At 49.8% G+C, this 20,520-nt stretch overlaps 2 protein-coding genes across 6 annotated transcripts in view; one reads left to right on the top strand and one right to left on the bottom strand.

Annotated features, from left to right (window-relative positions):
* The window catches only part of LOC144129782 (acid-sensing ion channel 4-A-like), a 37,249-nt gene extending 29,853 nt beyond the window's left edge, over positions 1-7,396 (top strand). Inside the window, exons 9-10 of the mRNA XM_077663854.1 lie at positions 3,098-3,173; positions 6,823-7,396. Coding sequence (XP_077519980.1) covers positions 3,098-3,173; positions 6,823-7,254 — 508 coding nt within the window. The 3' untranslated portion in view covers positions 7,255-7,396. The remainder of the gene's footprint in view (positions 1-3,097; positions 3,174-6,822) is intronic.
* Positions 7,397-10,228: 2,832 nt separating this feature from the next.
* The window catches only part of cu (NADP/NADPH phosphatase nocturnin), a 73,846-nt gene continuing 63,554 nt past the window's right edge, over positions 10,229-20,520 (bottom strand). For 3 of the 5 annotated variants that reach the window (XM_077661555.1, XM_077661554.1, XM_077661556.1), the window contains 2 exons: positions 11,899-12,125; positions 10,229-11,294 (listed from right to left, as the gene is read on the bottom strand). In XM_077661555.1, the coding sequence (XP_077517681.1) occupies positions 10,408-11,294; positions 11,899-12,125 (1,114 nt within the window). In that variant the 3' untranslated portion in view covers positions 10,229-10,407. Of the gene's footprint in view, positions 11,295-11,898; positions 12,126-15,572; positions 15,759-16,246; positions 16,605-20,520 lie in introns of those variants that run through there. The other 2 variants (XM_077661558.1, XM_077661557.1) reach the window with 2 other exon arrangements.

Here is a 20,520-nt window from a genome sequence, read left to right as displayed (position 1 = left end):
AGATGCTTTACTGTAAAGAGAGTGACCGCGAGTCACCTGAGTGCGCCGCTGTAACCTCAGAGCAGAACGCAACGTTAACCAAACAGCGTGGTTCAGGCAAAGTTGCGGGACAGGTAGTTAGAATCGTGGGCTCGGATAGCAAGCCCCAGGAGAGCAAGTTGCTAGGCTCAGCGGAAAGTGAAGTGCAGTCGGAACAATTTGGGCTACGACGTGCAGTGACTCATATTGTAGAAAACGCGAGCCGGTAGTTCGAATTCAAGTGGGAAATGCGGCTCGGTGCTGCGTCAAAGAACAGGTGTGAAGGGTGAGGGCACCGCGAGAAAGGGAGGTGCGCAAAACACAACAGCCAGGGCAGTTTCCGGAAGGAGGCCGCGCGCAAGGAGAGCCAATCTAGAGATGCCAAGCGGTATTCTCCAGGGAAAGGACAGAGTAATCGTCCGAGACTGCCACCGCGGCACTCTGCAGATGCGATAGGCACCAGACGGCTTCAGACAAAGCGAAAGCCACCTGCCCCATGTGGCGACAATGCGGAAGTTCTTGAACATCGCGTGAAACTCGCAGCGGGCCAGAAAGAAGCACGCACTGCAACCACCTGAAAGAACGCAGCAGAGCGCGCGCCTGTCAAAACAAAAAAAGGTATTCCGGAACCGAGAGAGGAATGCACACAGGCATTTTTTTCATACACGTTCGTTCCCCTCCCGGATTTATCTTTTCAAGTGCTGCTCAGGTGTTGGAGACGCGCTGCAGAGGTCCGGTACGTATCATTGTCGTGTGGCGTCTGGAACTCGCAGGTGTCAAAGCACACTTAAGACCTTCGGTTTGTGTCATGTCATGGCTGCTCAAGCCACTGTCGGTCTGCGACCCCGCAAGGCGCGCGCCTGAAGAACAGACCTCTTCCAAGAACTCCGGCTCTACAGCCTCACTTTGCAGCATGCACTTGTAGATAAGTTCAAGTGCGCATTTTGACAGTGTCCGCTGACGAGCGGAAGTATACAGTAAAGTAACTCATGGGTCAATGTGGCGTAGTCCCTCGCGTGGGCGCTACGAGATTACTTCGAGCTATAATTTTGTTACCTTGTTATGTGCCTCTGCAAGTAAGGTTACCTGCAGTATTCAAGTTTTGCAGTAAGTTTTAAGTTGTGTTAAGTGTGTAGCAAGTTTTGCACATTTACGGCAGGTCTCGTAATGTTTGCTGCCATGAAGGACGGAAAGGAAGACCGCCATTGAGCTGGTTACATATGGAGAATAGGTTGGGGCAAAATTAGAAGCCCCTGTCTGACCTCTCGGTGGATTCCTCCCTGCCCGGGTGACCTCCGAGATCGTTTGCACCTTGCCGCCCAATAGCGGACCAATTATAATTTTCCGTTGACTTGAAGTGTCAGGCATGATAACAACGCTTTATAGAGAGGTCCTAATACCTGAACTTTGCATCCGGATCGCGTTTCGTGTACGTTTGGGGAAATTTGGCTATATTTCAGAGGGATTTTGGAGCGATATCTGCAGCGCAATCAGTTTTGCTTTGCTGATGGTCTGGCGGGACGAGTGGGGTACAGACGGCACTTGCTTTTGTTGTGTGTGGCTTGGCGTCTGTGGTTCCGTTCCGTGTCGTTCCAGGAGAGGCCTGATGAACTGCGGAACGAGAGCCCATTCTCGCACGTCCAGTCAGCCAAGCTGCGTAGGAGCAGCTTATCTTCCGGACGCATTGTCCTGCGGCGGGGGTGCTGTTATGAACGGGATGCACACCAGCCGAAGTGAATTAAGGTGCAGATTCCGTCGATCGGAATGACCACGGTGGCGGCGATAGCAGCGGCAATTTCGACGGCGTCAGGTGGCCGACGACCGCACAAAAAAAGATTCCTCGCTGGGAAGGAGCCTGTGGAATTTTTCTCACACTTGGCTCTGTGGGAATGGGATTCCCTTTGACTGCTTCCTGCTAAAGGACACCTGGGACACCAACAGACGACGGACAGAGGACGGGGGAATAAAAGGACATCACGTCAAACAATTAATCAAGCCCACCAGGAGCCAGCCCGACCTGAGAGAGCTCGCCACAGTTGAGGCCCGCGGCGCCGCACGCATCACCCGTGTTTTTCGGAGCCGCTTGCACCTCTGTAGCAAATAGCAGCGGACTTTTGATTTCTCCTGGCCCATTCCCACGGGTGGCTACGCTTGCCACATTGCTCCGCAACTTTTCCCATCTTGGAGAAATGTGCCACGTATTGGATTGGTCACCGCCTGATGACGGGCGGAATCTTAGGTGATTTAAGGAGCGTGCTGAGTGAGAAAGGACGCCCTGGGCCCTGGCGACAAGGCTCATCCAGTCGCTCGACGCATGAACTCGTAATTTTTGACTGCTTGCTCTTTCTTAAATATGTAAATAAGTTTGACCAAAGCGCCATTAAACCGGCTTGTTTTTTGTTTCCCCAAAGTTCAAGCTTGCATCCTTCCTCGTCCCTTCTCCGGCCCAACCTCGCAACCCTGCATCCCACGACACCTGCTGCCAGCGATGGGATGCTGCTACCCGAGCTATAACATGGTGCAGTTTAAGAGGAGCTTGGTTAAATAGCATCATGGCTAATATATGTTTTTCATTTTGTCCGCTGGACGTGGGGCCAAAGACCCGGTTTCCCAAGCGTTTATTAAGAGCACCATTTAACCAGGTATAAGTTTTGCACCAATAGGAAAACGAGTGGGTCCCTGGCGAAAGTATCGAACCTTCCACCTACCACATATGAGAAAGACGCACGAACAACTACTACATTACTCTTGTGCCTGGACGGAACGACTGATGATCCTCTAAAAAAAAATAACAATGTGTACGCTATCGTAACCACTGTGGCTGTCTTATATCTATCTCCTTGACACTGTCGGTGGCTGCATTTCTTCGTTTCCACTGCGATACCTGACTATGCCAAAATTCAGTCGAACCTTTTACTACCTAAACTCGTGGGTGCTGGTGGTTTGAGTCATGCCTATCAAAGCGCGGCCCGAGTTAATGACTTAGTATGTTTCTGTCACTGCTCGCATGAGGTGCAAAATATTTGATGTCATGGAGATATTATATGTTTGTTTATTCTTTTTGTTTTAATCTTTCCAGGGGCAATTTCATGAGGGTGCATATATTCATACAGGAAATGAACTACCTCTATGTTCGGGACCTTCCGGCATACCCCGTAAGTATACCTACAGCTCCGCCTCTTCCAGGGCAGAACACCTTCTGCATATATACATACCCAGCAATTCTGGACAAAATCATTTTTGGGCGGGAAACCGTTTATTAACGAAATTTTTTTCATATAGTGCAAGTTTTCACTGTAACAATCAATATATCCGGAGATCACCCGACGGCAGTCTTCTATTTTTTTTTTCTATTAACATTTTTACTATCGTCAGAAGCGTTCCCCATTGGTTTTCTGTGGCAGCGTTAACTGTTCGATACGATCGCTGGAAACACTTTAAAAGAAAGATTTTACGACATATCAGAATGATGAACCATTACCTTCAATGTTTCCATAACAGTGTATTTCAATTTTTTAATTTTCAAAATTTTTGCTCGAGAAAGCTGGACTTGCATAGCTCCGCTCCTTCCAGTGCAGGAGACGTTCTGTATATATGCGCTTGTTATTGAACATGCATCACCGCGTACACAAGCCACTCCAACGTCGGCGCATTGACCGAGGTTAAGTGCAATGGCGGGGCCCCTCCAAGATGAAGGACTTCTATAAGGCTCACAGTGCAAGCAAGGCGACTTGAGACCTCGTAGTGCGCTACCCAGCGGAAAGAGCCCCATCTGACGGCAGCTGGTTGGGTGTTATTACACTGCCGGGTTTTTGTTTGGACAGAGTGGTCGTCTGTGAAACAGAGAGAAAACTATTTTCAAAGGGACTGACGACTATATTCGGATACTATTCAAAAAGGAAGCGGAAAATTCCCGTCAAAGGAGGCCTTTCAGCCAATGGCGTCGAGCACTTCTCCTTGAGATTTCACGCTCGCAGGTCCAAAAAGATTGATTAAAGCAGAGGGGGGAAAATTAGTCGACGCCATTCCCCTAGTGAAAAAGCTGTATGATGCAATACCCTCATATAATGGCGTCGAGCACTTCTTGAGATTTCACGCTCGCAGGTCCAAAAAGATCGATTAAAGCAGAGGGGGGAAAATTAGTCGACGCCATTCCCCTAGTGAAAAAGCTGCAATACCCTCATACAAGATTTCTGCTACACATTTCAAACAATTTGAAGGAGATTGTATGACTTGATATCGATATTGTAGAACAAATATATGATTTTTTAACTGACATTTGTATGCCATTTGGATTTTAACTGTATATTTGTTTGACAATCCTGCATGAGGTTATTGGAGCAGATAGATTTTTTCGCACGGGTTCGCTGGCGGGGGGGTGGGGGGGGATGGGGGGGGGGGGGGGGCTTTGACGGGCATTTTATGCTTCATTCTCGATTTGCATCCGACTAATTCCTAACTGCTGCGAGGCTTACAACCACGGAAATTTCGCTATGTAGAGTGCCCGATGTCATGATGGTTACGCAAAAAAAAGTTAAAAGAAAAGTTGCATGAACGCACAAACTCATTTTTTATGCATACCGAAGTTGCAGAAACGGCGATCGGTGGTAAAGGTGGAAACATTTATTGCCATATACCGAGGGGGGCAAACCCCCTAACATGGCACGAGGCAACTTTTAGGGGGCTGCCCTTATAGGGCAAGATTGCTAGTCCTCCGCCTCAGCCACTTCTTTTACGTCACGCCTATTCGCAAGCCTCTCTCAGCGTGGTCGATGCCCGGCGAGTGAAATTAGAGCTCGAAGCAGCCGACGGCGATAGCCTGCCGGCATATGTGATGAACCGGAACGAAATGTGGTCCAAGCTGAAAGAAAGCAATTTTTCGCTTAACAGTGCGACAGCAACTTCTGCACGTACTTTAGGATTACTATACACACGCGTGCATTCTTTCTATGCGTGCATGCGTACTACGCCTGGCTAAGACCTCCTTTGAATGGCACAGCGGCTTAGAGGTGGGCGCTGTTAGCGCTGGGAAGCGCTTTATGCAACGATGCCAATATTGGGTGCTACCAATTGGTGTTTTTTGAATTGCGGGCGCATCTTAATTATTGATGACTACCTTGAAAAGAGGTTTAAAACTACTAGTAAGTTAAATCACGCTATAACTAAGTTGAAGGAGCCCGGCGATTACTTCTTTTTATGTACAAACGTTAGCGCAAAATAATACACATTCACAAGAAAGGTGGACAAGACAACGCCCTACTGACAACTGATTTTTATTGAAAGAAACACATAATATATAGGCTCATCGTCACACCACTTGTCAGCTGCAGCAAACGTCAGAAAGATGAATGGGGTCATAAAAGCGATAAAAGACAAACACTAAAAATATGACTTGGATAAAGAACGATAATATCGGAGAAAGAACATCGGTGGTGTGACGGTGAGTCGATATGTTATGTGTTTCTTTCAATAAAAATCAGTTGTCAGTAGCGCGTTGTCCTGTCCACCTTTCTTGTGAATGTGTCTTATTTTGCGCTAACGTCTGTACATAGAACTATGCACCAACTAGCCCAGCAACAAGTGTTACTTGAGTACTTCTTTTTAGCCGTGGCTTCATTATAGCTCGTTTTGACTGTGCTTCCAACGGGAATCGTCATTCCGTCGTCATTTCCATTATTTAATAATAAACCGTTCCATTATAACGAGGTTCGATGCATTTACAGAAACAACCTCTCTTAAAAGGGGTTCTCGGTATACTTTTACCTACTTCTGTCGGAGAGCTACATGTTTGAAAAGCGAGCTTTTTGGGTAGAATCCTGGTTTAAGTCGATTTTTATGAAACTTGTGATGTATGCAAAAATCTGGGAATCGCACTTGCCGGCCGCACGTTCGACGAGCACGCCCACTGTCACGCTCACGGGAGTCACGGGAGCTGGTGTGTTCGTGAGGACGTCGTACAGCTACCGCTGCCGCTTCTTTCGCCCGGTGGACGGCGGAACATCTTCGAGTCTTCTCGAAAATTACTTTAGCATTATTTAACTGAAGCACAACTCAGCCCTTAGCTCACTGACCAGCCTTTCTACAAAAGCACTTTTCAAAGCGTAGGTCAGAGGATTTGCGCCTTCCTCCAACCTCTTGAAGTTCGTTTTTGCTTCGAGAATTCTGTCTTCCCTCCATGCCATTTTCAGAGAATTCAGTTAGAGCGATATACGAGCAGAATTGGTGGAGAACCGTGCTAAAGAGCCGGGCGAAAATCTACGCTTTTGTCTAATATGCATGTCTCCACAAGCACAATAGAAGTAGAGCGCCGTGACGCGCCCATTCCGCTCCGCCTCTACTGCGGCGCCTTACAGCACAAATTGTGCAACAAGCAGCAGCCATCTGTTAGTATAGTAGTTAACAGCGCACATGGTGCGGGGTGCGCCTAGCCGCAGAAGCGGCCAAACGGTGTCTCTCCGATTGCGCTTTCTCATTAATTTATTGGACAAGAGTAACTCAATGTGCTTTGGCGATTAACTGTATACTATAGACTCCACCGACACCTGTGCAGAGCGCCCTCGGACGGCTTTTCGCTGCCGGTGACGTCAGCTGCATAGATTTAGTGATGTGTTACAGCAACGCTCACGCGTAGAAAGAGCCACTAACAGCTGCGCTGTAAAACGTCCGGTACTTTGGCATGCACTACAAGTACGCGATGACGTCAAGATATATCGTAGAAACGGGCGCAGCATAACCAGGCACCAACTAAACGCGAACTTCGCTCTTCAAGGTTCCCGCTATTGACGTGTTCGCACATCTTCACAGTTACCGCAGTTGTTTGCCGACTTGGGCGGCTGCTTGGGCCTTTACATCGGCGTGTCGGCCATCACCATATTCGAGTTCTTGGAGCACCTCGTGACGCTCATCAGCCACCTCTGCGACCGGTACTTGGGCTGCGGCAAGAAGCGGCCTGCTTCGCCTCGTGCCAAGGCCGAGTGGACGTACCCGCCCCTGCGGGAGGAAAAGGTGGCCGAGCACGGCGGCGGCCGTAAGCCGTGGTCCTTCCTGGTGCGCGACCGGGAGTACCCGGTGCTGGGCCGAGCGCCTTCGCGGTCACCCCTCTTCCGCACGGTGTACTCGAGCCCCAGGGACTACGTCGGCCCAGCCCCCACGAGGCGACCCCTGTACCTGGGATACACCGTACCGCAGCACTTGGACGAAGACAGTGGCTTCTTTGGCAGGCGTTTCCAAACGTAAGCTCCGGGCTATCTCACTGCTCACCGGAGCTGTAAGTACTTAGCCAGAAGCACGGAGGAAGACTATAAGGAGTGGAAACTCCGCCGTCTGCGGCGACCAGAAAAGGTCACAAGCCCGCGGCGCCACTATCCTGCTGGCGGCGCCTGGCGGCCTTGAAAGAAACAACTGAAATAAAACGTCAGGGCATGCCTGCTGAAGCTAACACCCGTTTCGTCTGCTTTGAGCGCGCGCCTCCGGAGCCGCCTGCCCGGGCGCTGCATTTTTTTTCCCTGCTGCTTCTACGAGGCGCCGCAAGGCGCCGCCACTGCATGTGCCCCCGTCGGCATACGAAATTGTGACTTTATCTGGTCGCCTAACCCGCCGCGGTCGCTCAGTGGTTAGGGCGCTCGACTACTGATCCGGAGTTCCCGGGTTCGAACCCGACCGCGGTGGCTGCGTTTTTATGGAAGAAAAACGCTAAGGCGCCCGTGTGCTGTGCGATGTCAGTGCACGTTTAAGATCCCCAGGTGGTCGAAATTATTCCGGAGCCCTCCACTATGGCACCTCTTCTTCCTTTCTTCTTTCACTCCCTCCTTTATCCATTTCCTTAAGGCGCGGTTCAGGTGTCCAACGATATATGAGACAGATACTGCGCCATTTCCTTTCCCCCAAAAAACCAATTATCTGGTCGCCGGCGCTCGCTCGCACAGACGACTTTTACCTCCTGTATAGTCTTGCTCCGTGGCCAGAAGAAAAACCCTCACTCTTTCGCCCTTTCCCGGAGCTAATAAGTGGCAGAGCGATGGCTGTCCCTCCTCCTCCGGCTTTCCTTGCAATTCCCGGAAGGCGACTACTAAACCCACAAAAAGCGATCACGAATCATGACACCGCGGATGGCACATTTTCGCCGGCCAGCCGGCAGTGCTGTAGTCTCATTAGCCGCAACGTGATCTCGTAACCTCAGTACCGTGACGTCAGTGAGTGCTCTGTTGAGACAACGAAATCCTTAAAACATTCATAGTTGGAATTCAGAGCGAACAGACAAGGACGAAAAGAAAATAAATGCAAGCACGAGTGCTCATGTGTGTGCATTTTCTTTCCTTAACGTCCTTGCCTGTTCGCGCTGAATTCTATGACGTCTCTTCAACCTGTCCATCTGAAAAATCTTGCATCCTCGAAACCTATTTGCTACATTTCTCGCTGCACAATTAACAGGAGATTAAGAACCGTGGGAAATGCGACGGTGAGATTTCTGAGGATATTCCATCGAAACAAAGAATACGCTCTCAAGACTTTAACGGAGTCGCTGCTATTGCGTACAAGATCTGGAGCCGACTGGGAACATCCGCAGTGGAGCCGCACCATATGCATAATTTCCAATTGCTGTCAGAGCATCCGCGATGTGGCGCACTTGAGCGGTAGCCTCTATAGTGACTAGTATGCAGCCTCGTGTTATACCATACAGGCCTCCGCGACGCAGTCCGGCAGAACTCCACGTGACAAACCTTAGCCTGGATATGCCGAAAAAATAGCGTGGGGGGAGAGCAGGAGTGAGGGACAGAAAATGGCTTTATTACCCACTTTCGGCTAATCTGACAGGAATTTAACGATACAAGAGGCGTTGGAACGAACCAAACACACGGCTGTACTTTCTACCGTAGGCAGGGACGACCATCTGTAGCACTAACCGCAGAATCTGTTGTTCCAGTACCGATTGTATATCCCACTGCCAGTCAAGCAACTTCGGCTAACAATACATCTTTCATACGCAAGGTGCAACGCTGTCAAAGCTAGCGCTCTTGTTCGCGCTGCCTGTATACGCGACCAAAGAGTAGTGTGTTCCTTGTGGTAAGTGAAGCATATTAAATCCTCTGCCTGCAGGCATACTACATGACGCATTTCTCATCAGCTTAATTAAATGAACGTTTTTTTGCTGACTACACGCTGTCGTTTTCTCTACAGACCACTCGACCACGTAACAAGCGCGGAGTAACACGCCTCCCTTTATTTTTCCGCACGGACTACATCCATACCTTTCACAGCGTTCCACCTGATTTATGAAACGAAGTACAGTTACTAAGGCTTTTATTTCCAAGTTTATTGTAGGATGTGGTACCTGGTCTTTCGGGGACGTGTATCCCTCCACGGTGCCTTATTGAATCAGTTCAGGATAAAATGTCCCCAGCCAGTTACCCTTCACATATCGACACATAGGAGGTAGTCGCTTCACATATTAGTCCTGATTAGCATGTTGAAATGCATTGTACCACACTGCAATTTATGCGCCGAAGTCGTCAGATATAACGTTTTTATAAATGGTTTTCAGCCTGGTTTCTTTAGCAGAGAAAGCATTACTGAACCTTTTGGTGTACTTTTCTGACAGCCAGGAGTGGAGAAGACTTTGTTCATTACCGTTAAATTAAACATTTCCGCAGCTGTTACAACTGGCCTAGTCAAACATGTTATGACAAATACGAAAAGGTAATGTTCTATTTACTTCTTTTGCAGAAACAATGTTTCTGGACTGGCGGCAGTGAAGAATCATCGCAACAATGATGCAAGAGATTACCGTCGGCCCCGTGTGCTGTGACAAGTTACTGCGAAATCATTGTCCCGTTACTTCCAGCAATTAGGGCTATAAAGTTAGCAGTCTATGATCACACATAGGATGCAACTGCATTTGGAAGTATCACCACTATAAGAATCTTGACACGTCTGTGCCACGTAACGAAATAGCAGCATTGTATGCAGTAACAGTGGCCAATGCACCATTTTGTCCTGCACCTATGCATAGTACATCTTGTTTGCACCCTCCTCGTACCACCTTTATCATCCACCACACATACTTCCACAGCAGGGTAGCGACATAGCGCATCCTGGCTGAGGCCGACGTCTCGGCGATACCCAATGGCGAAATCTGTATTTTGCTCTCTGGAACACCGGTGTAGCTCCCGAAAAACTCTTCGAAGACTGAGAATAAACACAGTACAACAGATTCCCGGTGTGTCGCAACGTTTTACTCTCGTACGGAGCATTGTCATCTGGCCAGGCATACAAACTGCGAAAGGAGGGGGGCATACAAACTGCGAAAGGAGGGGGGCATACAAACTGCGAAAGGAGGGGGTCTATTTACAAGTGTGATGAGGCGCGCACTCTGGGGCGCGTGTCGTGTCGCTAGGAAGCGCCGTGGGAGGAGCCTTCTTCGCGCAGGAGTTCGTTGACCTGCTGGTCGGAGATTCGGAAGGGCAGAGACAGGTCCGCCACCAGCGAAAAGTGGTCGGAAGCGTAGGCCAGCGAGGGCACCCGACCGGGTCCGATCTGGTCCTCGGTGGGGAAGTCCAGGCGGGCCTCGAGCTGGAAGTCGTTCTTGGTGTAGAAGATGTAGTCTATCGTGTGGCAGACCTCGCCCTCGCGCCGGATCTTCCACGTGGTGTAAGGGGGCTCCTGCTCGCGGACGCCGCTTCCTGGCTGGACGGCGTAGCTGCTCTCGAGCGGAAGGTCGCGCTGCGCGAGCAGCGTCCTGTACACAGGCTCGCTGGGCTCGGCGTTGAAGTCGCCGGCGATGATGGTGGGCCTCTGGCCGCGGTTGTTGCGGACGAAGTCGAGCAGGTCCTTGCCCTGCTCATTTCGCAGACTGGACAGGAGGCCGCCCTGGCGGGCTTTCAGGTGGGTAGTGACCAGACAGAGCTCGGCGTCGTCCATCTTGCGGCGGAAGACGCAGAGCAGCGTCACCTGGTTCGACTGGCAGGTGAACACCTCGAGCACTCGCTTCTCGCAGCGGACCAGCTCGAATTTGGTCCGGTCGTAGAAGATGGCGCAGCCGTCGGGCCCGTTGTTGCCGCGCACGTAGCAGCAGGGTGAGTCCGGCTTGGGGAAGAAGGTGCCGTCGAAGCCGACGCTGCCCAGGCTGGCACTGAGGAACTTGTAGTGGTCCACCTCCTGCAGGCAGACCAGGTCCGGCTGGTAGCTGAGGATCTCCTCGAGGATTCGCCACCGACGCTTGCTCCAGTCGAGCGCCGCCTCCGGACAGCAGGCAAAGCCGTCCGCCTGCTCGGCCAGGGCTGCGTCAGGCAGAAATAACAAACGTCAACGCCAATTAGGGCCACGTACGGAAAACTGTGGCGAGATACACAGCGAAAATGTAAAATGAAGCAGAAGTGGGCAGCCTGCTTTTATTTTTTGTACAAAGCAATGCACATACTACGGTTTCAACCCTGACGTAATATTATCAACTGAATGCGTACGCAAGATGAATTTCTTTTGCCTTCAAGGACGTGCATACCCTCATACCATCAGCACCCCTCACGCACACTAGTAGCAGTTAAAAAAAAACCCTCAATCGCGCTTCTGCCTGAGCTTCATGTAGGGGCTTTAGTAGCAGTAAAGTGCGTGTTTTGGTCAGAACCATGCAAAGCAATGTAAGCTGCTGGTCTAGATGATGCATACTTGGCAGCAGTAAAAGAGAAAACAGAAGCAACCACAGGTAAAAAGACGTTAGGTAGCACTTCGCCTATGCCCTTATGGCTATTAAAGTTTAGCTGTTATGCTGTGACCGACAGCGCTGCGGCCAGAGAATTTCTACGAAAATACCTGCTCAGGAATACGTTCGTTCACCCACCTCGCTCACATAACGTGAGCCAAGGCCCGGCAAAGTTAGTAGCTCACCCTGTGAAAGCAGGTTCCACTGGAGCACTCGCACGGTTTCAGGTCCGGGCTGTTCTTGGTAGCGCCCCGTGAAGCTACGTTTCAGTTGAGGAGGCAGCGACTGCAGCTCCCTGCGGCAGCGGGCAAGCAGTTCTTCACGCGTGACGTCATGTTGTGGTTCGAGCTCCAGGTCGCAGTCGGCGCGGTCCTCGTTGGCGATCTTGGGAGCCGACGTAAAGCTGCCCATTCTGCGCACATTAAAAAATGACACAAACTGTAAGCATAGCTGGCAAACGGCGAGTACTAAACACGCTTTTCAGTAACAACTTTCTGAATAGATTAGTGTACCAACTGCGCTGGCTTCGAAGAGCGTTCGAATGCAGCTGTTGCTGCTCAGGCATGCATGCTTCAAATACGAGCCCAGGAATATCATTTGCAAGAGGCCCGTTGGTTGTGCATCAGATCAGCTCGCGGAGTGAAATAACCCATATTACGTGATGGCAAAGAACTGATCTCGGGAATATGACAAAAACGCCCCAAAAAGAACCCATTCCTGCTGCTTCAATGGCATTAGGAAGCACACCTATTTAACGTTTGCATAACACGCGTTCAGCAACAGTATTTCACTTGCACGCATCTTGGTTCCTTCATGACAAAAAAAAAAAACTAGGAGAAAACAACCGAAAGGCGGAGAATTTTGCATGCACAACGAATGTAAAGCCTGCTCAGGCACTGAACAACTTCGAAGTTCAAAATATGTGGTTGGAGATCGGGAAGGCAGAAAAAAAAAGATCAATGTCAGCGACGAGTTCACCGACCTGTAGTAAAAATACCACAGCGGTGTCGGCGAACTCAGTTCAGGCAGCATGCATTTCGCAACAATGGTCGCGCTATCACGATTGCCCGCACTTGTTTCTCGTTGTTTGCTGGAAACAACGCTGCGCGAGAAAAATAGCGGAAGGCGGTTCGTTTCACCGCCGCAGTTGACGTCCCCCTGCCGATACACACGCGGCATTATCTGGAGGACACTCTTTCGGGAAAGCAAAACAATCGCAAAATAGGGCAACAGCCCAGGAGCAACAAACTGCCTCCAAACTGCTTCATCATGCTGGGAAATAAAAGCAAGTCACGCCGCGCTCCACACATTTTCGAACGTCAAAACTACTGTGAAATGACCGGCATACAATTGCAAACGGGACACCATAAACGGCCTCAACTTTGAAGGACTCTTTCGGGGAATGACATGAACATGAGCACGTGGCGATCAAGTTCCAACAAGAGTTCACTGCTGTAAGTCAAGTCTACTCAGTATTGCTGCATAGAAACCCTAGTTTTTATATCGTTTTACCCACGACGGAGTATAAATCGGTTTCAAAGCTGGAGGCAGAGCGCTTTTGATTGGCGCCGTTGTGAAATGTGGATAGTCACCTCTACAGTATTGCTGCTTATCTCGCTATATGTGCTAACAGTTATAGCGAAGCATTCAATGCTACCACCGATTAAACGGTAAAGCCCCATGTGATTTCAAGAACTGGCAGATTATACACGGTTCTGCTTGGCATGACCGGCGCACACGGGCGGCGGGTACCGCGACAGGACAACATGGTGACTCGTGCCGGCCATAGTTCACGAACTGCACCCACTCGAATGACACGTTCGCCGCGTTTATTTTGGGCCCTTATCGCTTTCCCGACCCGCTTATCGCTAAGGGGAACGCAGCACACGTCAGCACCGTACTCCACATCAGCCAATTGCCCCGAGATCGCGCTGACGTCAAGTTCCGTGTCGGTCATGCGCTACGCACAACTCGCCAGGCCAAAGGTGCGCGAAGATAACGCTTCCCTTACGCTATCTCTCCTCGTTGCGGTGCCAGATGAAACGAGTGTTCTTGCCAAGTAATAATGCGGTGCGGTTTGTGTTCCGCCACATTGTGACCATGCTGCAATCGATCTTCCGCCACTGCGGGCGTTGGAATCCATGCAGTAGCCACTGTTACGTGTTTCGAAAAGCCACGTGAGCTAGTTGCCGTGCAATGATAATGCTTAACTAATGATATAAATATATACCGCAAATTTCGCTACAGAGCGCGCGGACTATACAAGTTATAAGTGACCATATTGAGCTTCATGGACAATCTATAAGTGTGGACAGTGCAGCATTTCTTTTTTATCAATATCGCCAAATATAGCACGGGAAAAACAGAGAGAAGAAAGGCAAAGAGGTTCACTATTAACTAGGTGCGGACTGTATTTATTTATACTTGAGATTATACTTAAAATTACGGTACATAAATGATGAATCTAAAAGTGAGATATTACATAGACTGAAACTGGTTCAGTTTCGTCTCTGACGCCAGCATGAATTACGCTTCTTGTCTTCAGAATGTTCAGTGAACGCGCACATGCTCAGAGACGCTTCACATCCTACACACGCATGCGACACCGGAATGAATTTGTTGTTGACGCCTGTCAGCAGAAAAGCTAACTAGCTAATTTCAGAGGAACATACAAAGCAAACACAAATTACATACATGTTAACGAACAAAGACCGCGGATATATCGTATCCGTGACGCTAACACTATCAAATAAAGTCACTTGCAAAAGTGGCGAAATGCATTACAGAGCCTGAGCGCATTAAGATAAATTCAAGCAGAGCTGAATCTGACTGGTCAGCAAGCATTAACGACGGTGCTCTCAAACGAATCCAGGTTTACAAATCGTCCGAAACAACTCCTCTGACAATATAGACAGGATGTGAGCGATGGCTTCTTTCCGGTCCTTGCTTATGGATATCCTAGAAGATATCCATGAGCACCCTAGAAAAGTTCCACCCCGGCTGCAGAGGCTCCCAGTATCTCGCTTCTGCAGCTTATGCCTACTTCATAAAGATGCAAGCACGAACAAAAAAAAAGCGCCAAGGTTTCCGATTAACCGCGCGACACGTAAGCACGGATAGCGATAGATTGCTCCCAACCTGCTCCACGCATTCGTTATTCTCGCTCACGCAGGCTCAAAGGCCGGTCGGGAGAAGATAACCACGCTCTAGTACCGCGAGAATGACCACACATCCTGGGCTTCACTTGACAGGCTGGGAGGATCACGAGGCTACAAATCGTGCTGAGCACGAAGATAAAAAGAGAAAATTCAAAGATAGGCACCGGACAGAAGGCGTTACCCAACGACTTAGCTTGTCGCGCGATAGATAAGGGGGCCCTCCGGCTCCCTTATCGACTCGCACTGTCATCCCCTCTCGGGCAGCACGCTGCAAGTCACGGGACGGGATGCTGAAAGGACACAGGGAGCGGGACAGAGTCCGCTTGGCACACGCAACTCAAAACGTCTACACGTAGCATCTTGAGTGCTAGGAAAAAAATGGCGTCGGCTGAACATATTTCCTGGTATTCGTGCAAGAAATGACCAATTTTGGTAGAAGTGATCACCTCATGTACAAACAGGTCTGGGAACAAGTTGTCTGCACAGTTACGAAACCACTCATAACACAGCAGACACTACCTACAAAGGAACGTAGTCGCCATCCTTGTATATGCCAAATATTAACTCTCAATGCACTCCCTTGGTAACTTTTCGCGGAGTACAAAAAAAGGTGGTCCCGAATCCATATAGCCATTCACTTATGTGCGTGAGGAGAGCATCGAGGTACAGCCATTAAGAGAGCACCGCTGCCCGAACCCTACCTTGGTGCGAGGCGGAGAGCCGCTCCGAGTTGCAGTGGCTGACGCATCGTTCCCATTCGATTCAAGCGAATGAAGAAATTATCGATACACGAATGCGTCCCAGAGGTAGCACATACAAACGCGGGCCACTAGATTAGGCACACAGCAACCACACTGTCTGCCTGGACGGCTGACGGGATGACTATGACATGACTCGTTCGTAGCACAAGCAGCAAGCCCTGGCTGGAACCATGCTGAAAGCGGGGGAGTTTGAGGCAACGCCTGAGGCTAAATTTAGAGACTTGAGGAGCGCGGCTATTTCCAGCGGCCCCCTTTCGGAGGACGGCCGAAAGAAACGGGTGGAAAGGATGGAGACTCACTACAGAGTCTGAGAAAACAAGCGCGCCATAACGCCGGCCGATGCAAATGAGCGAAAGTGTTACAGGGTCACGGCGGCCGTAAAAAAAAAATGAAATGCGTGGACTGGCGAAGCAAATGATGCACTGCAGGCAACCGCGCGAGTTCTGCACTCGCGACCTAGACGTTGGTGAAGAGGAGGAAGGTTTCGAAATGCTCCACCACCGATGTAGTTGATACATACTCATTAGATAACAGGCGTGGATGGTTACTAGTTAAAATGCTAGGATAACACTACTTGCTTGCGGCCATCAGAAGGAATAAATTGCAGGACGTACCTCGTCTTTCCACATAGAAAGAGTTGCACCTGAGACTCAACTTCCATAATTCGGGCTGAGACGCAAGACGCCAACTTGATGCCGTTACGCTGGACACAATAGCTGTCAGGTAGTGCACCCGACGTTCTCGTTCGAGGTCTGCCCCAGGCAATGCACAGCGCTGCCCGTGACGTACAGCCGTACAGCGCGCTGCCGTAGTGCACTGTTTAGACGTCGCAACCAGACTGCTGCGCAGTTGCGCTCGCGGCTGAGCCGGACCCGTTCTCTCCCCGGGGTGCGCGTGTTGACAGCAACGAGAAAGCCCTGCTATTCATCGAGTGCGACGGGAAGTTATGCCCCGCAAGGCGACCTTGCGCCGAATGCATGGCAGCTCCGTGGGGCTCCTCCATCCCGCTGTGACGTCACAGCGCGCACGCACATACACAGACGGACAGAGAGGAACGTCGCAGGAAGGCGCGGTGAGTAGGCGACGGCAACTTCCAAGGTTGCACGCGAGCGGCCAGACCGTTCACGCAACTCCCGCCCCGGGTATGCGAGGCATTCGCCCCCTTCATGACGTCAGCGAAGAAATACAGCCGGACCCTGTCAACATCGAACACGTTCGTAAATACTGCGTCGTCGGAGAGGACAACTCAGACCGGGCACGTCTCCGATATACCATGTATGGAATGAGAGGGCATTTGATCAACGGCCGCCAGCTCAGGGAAACGTAAGACCGGCGCGACTGGCAGTGGCAAAATGTCGCAAGCGGACATCTGGTTTACGTTTCACGGATGCCGCTGCGGTCTTGCTTTTTTTTCTTTTCCTTTCTCAAGTATACTCAAAGCAATGATGGTATGCGTTTTGCTCTTGCTTGTAATTTCCAGCTTCACTTAACCCTGCTTACACTGTTTAAGAAGAAGCTGAGTCGTAAGCAGTAGACACTGTCGACGCTGATGCTACGTCAAGCGTTCTAACTGGTCCGGAGAGAAGCTGCACGGCTCGGCGTCAGCTTGTGTGCAAGCGCTTTCAAAGGAAACCAAACGCGACGTCAGCAAATGCAGCGCAAGTTTTGGTTCGGGTCTGAAATACTTTCCGACTCTCTGAGGTCAGCAAGTTAGCCCACTGTGTGCAAAGCCACCGACGCGTGGCGCGAGAAATCGTTGACTGCATTATTATGATCAATCGGCGACATAAGCTCTGTCGCCGTTCGGCACAGAGACGCCGAGCGAAGCAACTATAGAGTGGCAGACCATGAACAAATATTTATCAATCGCGTCCGTTAGTTGCAAGCCACCGAAAGGGCGGAGCACAGAACTTTTCAAATGAAAACTTTTTATGGTAACTGGAGTAGAGTAACTAGAAGTATCTATAGGCGGTGGGGGGGTGACGCCACACTGGCGCGTCTTTCAGTGCCTAAGCATTATCGCATGGAACCTAGCCCTGATTTTCCGCATTACCAGTTTTGTAATCGCAATTTCTCTGTCTTAACTAGAGCACAGTTGATTCTGGATATAAACGTGTGACACAGAAGAAAAGCGATAGCAGATGTATATTTTTACAATGGGGCGCTTGCTACACGGCAATAATAATACAACTCTGACGTGAGGGAGCTCGAATAAAATCAAATTACTCCACATAGTCCTTGGCAAGGAAATAATTACACAAAATCCAGTGGTACGCGCACGAGCGCAACGGTCAGGAAAGGTCACACAGACGCGCATTAATCAAAGGAGTAAGCAAGTACTGGCTTCGTCTACCAGGCGCAGAGCAGATAAGTTGTGACAGGACCTCTGTCACAATTGCTACGGCAAATATGAAAGCACTGCTCGAACGTACAGCGCATGCCTTTCCCTCACTTTTCAGAAACTCAGTTCGTTGCCTTGAATCGTACACAGACTCCAACTATCACTCTCCTGAACAGAGTGACAGCACCGGGGGTACACCAGGGTCGCACAATCGTGGGTCATTTTTTTTTTTTTTGACAAACAAGGACGACGACATCGCGACTGTTCGTTTAAAACCGCTTCGTATTACGACCGTGTCTTTTTCGTTATCCAGACAAAACAAAGAACGCCTTTTCTTTTCCCTGCCTCTAAAGCTAGCCTAATGAGCTCGCTGTACAGGCACTAATGCACCGGTGTTAAATACGCGATTGTACAAATACTCGAGGTCAGAAACATTGAAGGGACGAACTACGAAAAAAAAATCAACAGCAGGCTGCACAAAGGTCTACAGATCGAACAGAGCGCGCTAAGGCAGTTGAAATAACATTCGCACATACGTCCTTCCGACGCGGCCGGTAGGTGCAACGTTCTGACGTCATCGTGACGTACTCAAGACGCACTTCGACGAATGCCTTCCGTTTCGGTTTCCGCGCGTTTTAGACATTTTGGAGACACCGCATACTTTTAATTTTGTATTTTCTCCTCCCACATCGAATAGAGGAAAGCGGACCGTTAGTTTTTTTCCGTTCTCTATCGGTTTGAGCGCGCTCGTCACGGTTGACGGAGTCAGCGCACGCAAAAGAAGCGAAGACGACAGAAGTTAACATGTGAATGTCTCGTCTGTTTTGCCTTGGCGAACATTGACTCCGCTTTCGTGAGTACATTTTTTTCTACTAAAGTACGTGTTTCAAGTATCTAAAATGTTTCACTTCTTGAAAATAACCAAGTTCATTACGTTAGAACAAATTATGGAGGTGTGTTTGCTATCTTCTGCCGAATAAATTCTCGGCTAACCTGACCCATTCAACAACTTTGCTTTGCCGTTGAAAATAGTTTGTCCATAAAAGGCCTCCCCAACTCATGCAAAATTCCAGAGTCACGCGACGTGGTTGCACAAAACAGGCCATTTTCCATCCGAGTAAGCAGCCGTTCTAGGTGATGGTGGTGAAAATTTTTTTTAATGCTCAAAAAGAGAGCTTGGGGGTCAGAAGACAACACTACATGGTCGGTATTTTTAGTCCGGGGCACCGCGCGACGAGGCCCCGTCTCGCGCCCGCTTTACCAGAGCCCTTTGGTACTCTAGTGTAGAGCAATTCAGAAGGGCAGTCTCCCATGCCTCTCGGGTAGAGGGACAGGGGAAGGTGAAGATTCTGAGTACATGCCCATGCCATGTGAAAGATATCGCAAATCTCTCCGTAGTTCGGGCAACGCTAAGCACTCCGATGGTGGAGGGACCAAATGATGGTGGTACAAGGAGACAGGGTTTCTTCTGCAGACGTTCTTAGATTGTAGCTGACCCAGGTGTAAGCTTTCAAATACTTATGCAGGGGAGCTCATTGATCAATACGAATTTATTCTCGCTTAGTGTAAAAGCAACGCTTTTCCTTATGACCACTACGAGGTTAAGAAAATAGCGAGCCAGGAAATTGCAGTGCCCCCCCCCCCTCAAAAAAAAAAAAACAAGTATCCGACAGCCCGGCGGTAGAAACAAAATAGCATTCTCATATCGACGTCATCGTTTTCGCCATTGAGAATTCAAATCATATTTCAAACCCGATAAGCAGAAAATTACTCGTCGAAGAACTCTCGAAAAACAACTTGAGCTCTCAAGCGAGGAATGTCCTCGCTTCAAGGACGGACGAAGGATTCTTCCCGTACCGTAGCTTCAAGCAAGCCCTGCAAAGTGAAGCAGGGCGTTTTTGCCGCTCACGAGCTGCTTCCTGCAAAGTATGTCATCGTGGTGGAAACCATGCATATGAAAGGACGAATTGGAGGGGACACTTAAGCTTCGCCTTAACAGTATGACGCGATAGAGTTAATGGTTTAATGACCATGTACGTAGAATTGGTCATTCTCTAATTTGAATTCATAGTTAGCTGGGATACATCATACCGCTCCTGGCGCAGCGGTTAAGCGATGCGCCATTGGACTGCGATTGCAGGTGCTGCCACCGGTGGGGCTGGGAAGACCCAGGTTGCTTTTCCAGAGCAACCTCTCGCGACCAACTGCCACAGTGGCCAGTTTGCTCATAAGCCGTTGGGGAGGTTGTGACGACGCCACAGGGTCACGTGACCTCGGTGTCCCACCTAGGTTACTGGAGCGACTGGCTCTTCCGGCCGCGCTGCCTCATAAGTGGCCGACGCCAACGCCGGACAATTTTTTTTTGCGCCATGGGGGTAGTAACGCTCTGGCGTTGAAACAAAGCTTCACTCGCTAAGCAGTGATTATACGCGCATTATTCAGCAAGAAGCCGAGCCACCGTCAGCCATATTTGCAAAAACAAGTACTCGCATTCGCGTTCTGCGAGCTATTTATAACCCGCCCGTAGCGCGAACCACCGCCGTTCCT

The sequence above is a fragment of the Amblyomma americanum genome, chromosome 4, assembly GCF_052857255.1.
Source record: "Amblyomma americanum isolate KBUSLIRL-KWMA chromosome 4, ASM5285725v1, whole genome shotgun sequence".
Classification (NCBI taxonomy): Eukaryota; Metazoa; Arthropoda; class Arachnida; order Ixodida; family Ixodidae; genus Amblyomma; species Amblyomma americanum.
Note: the sequence above shows the minus strand (reverse complement) of the source record. Positions and strands in the feature narration are given on the sequence as shown.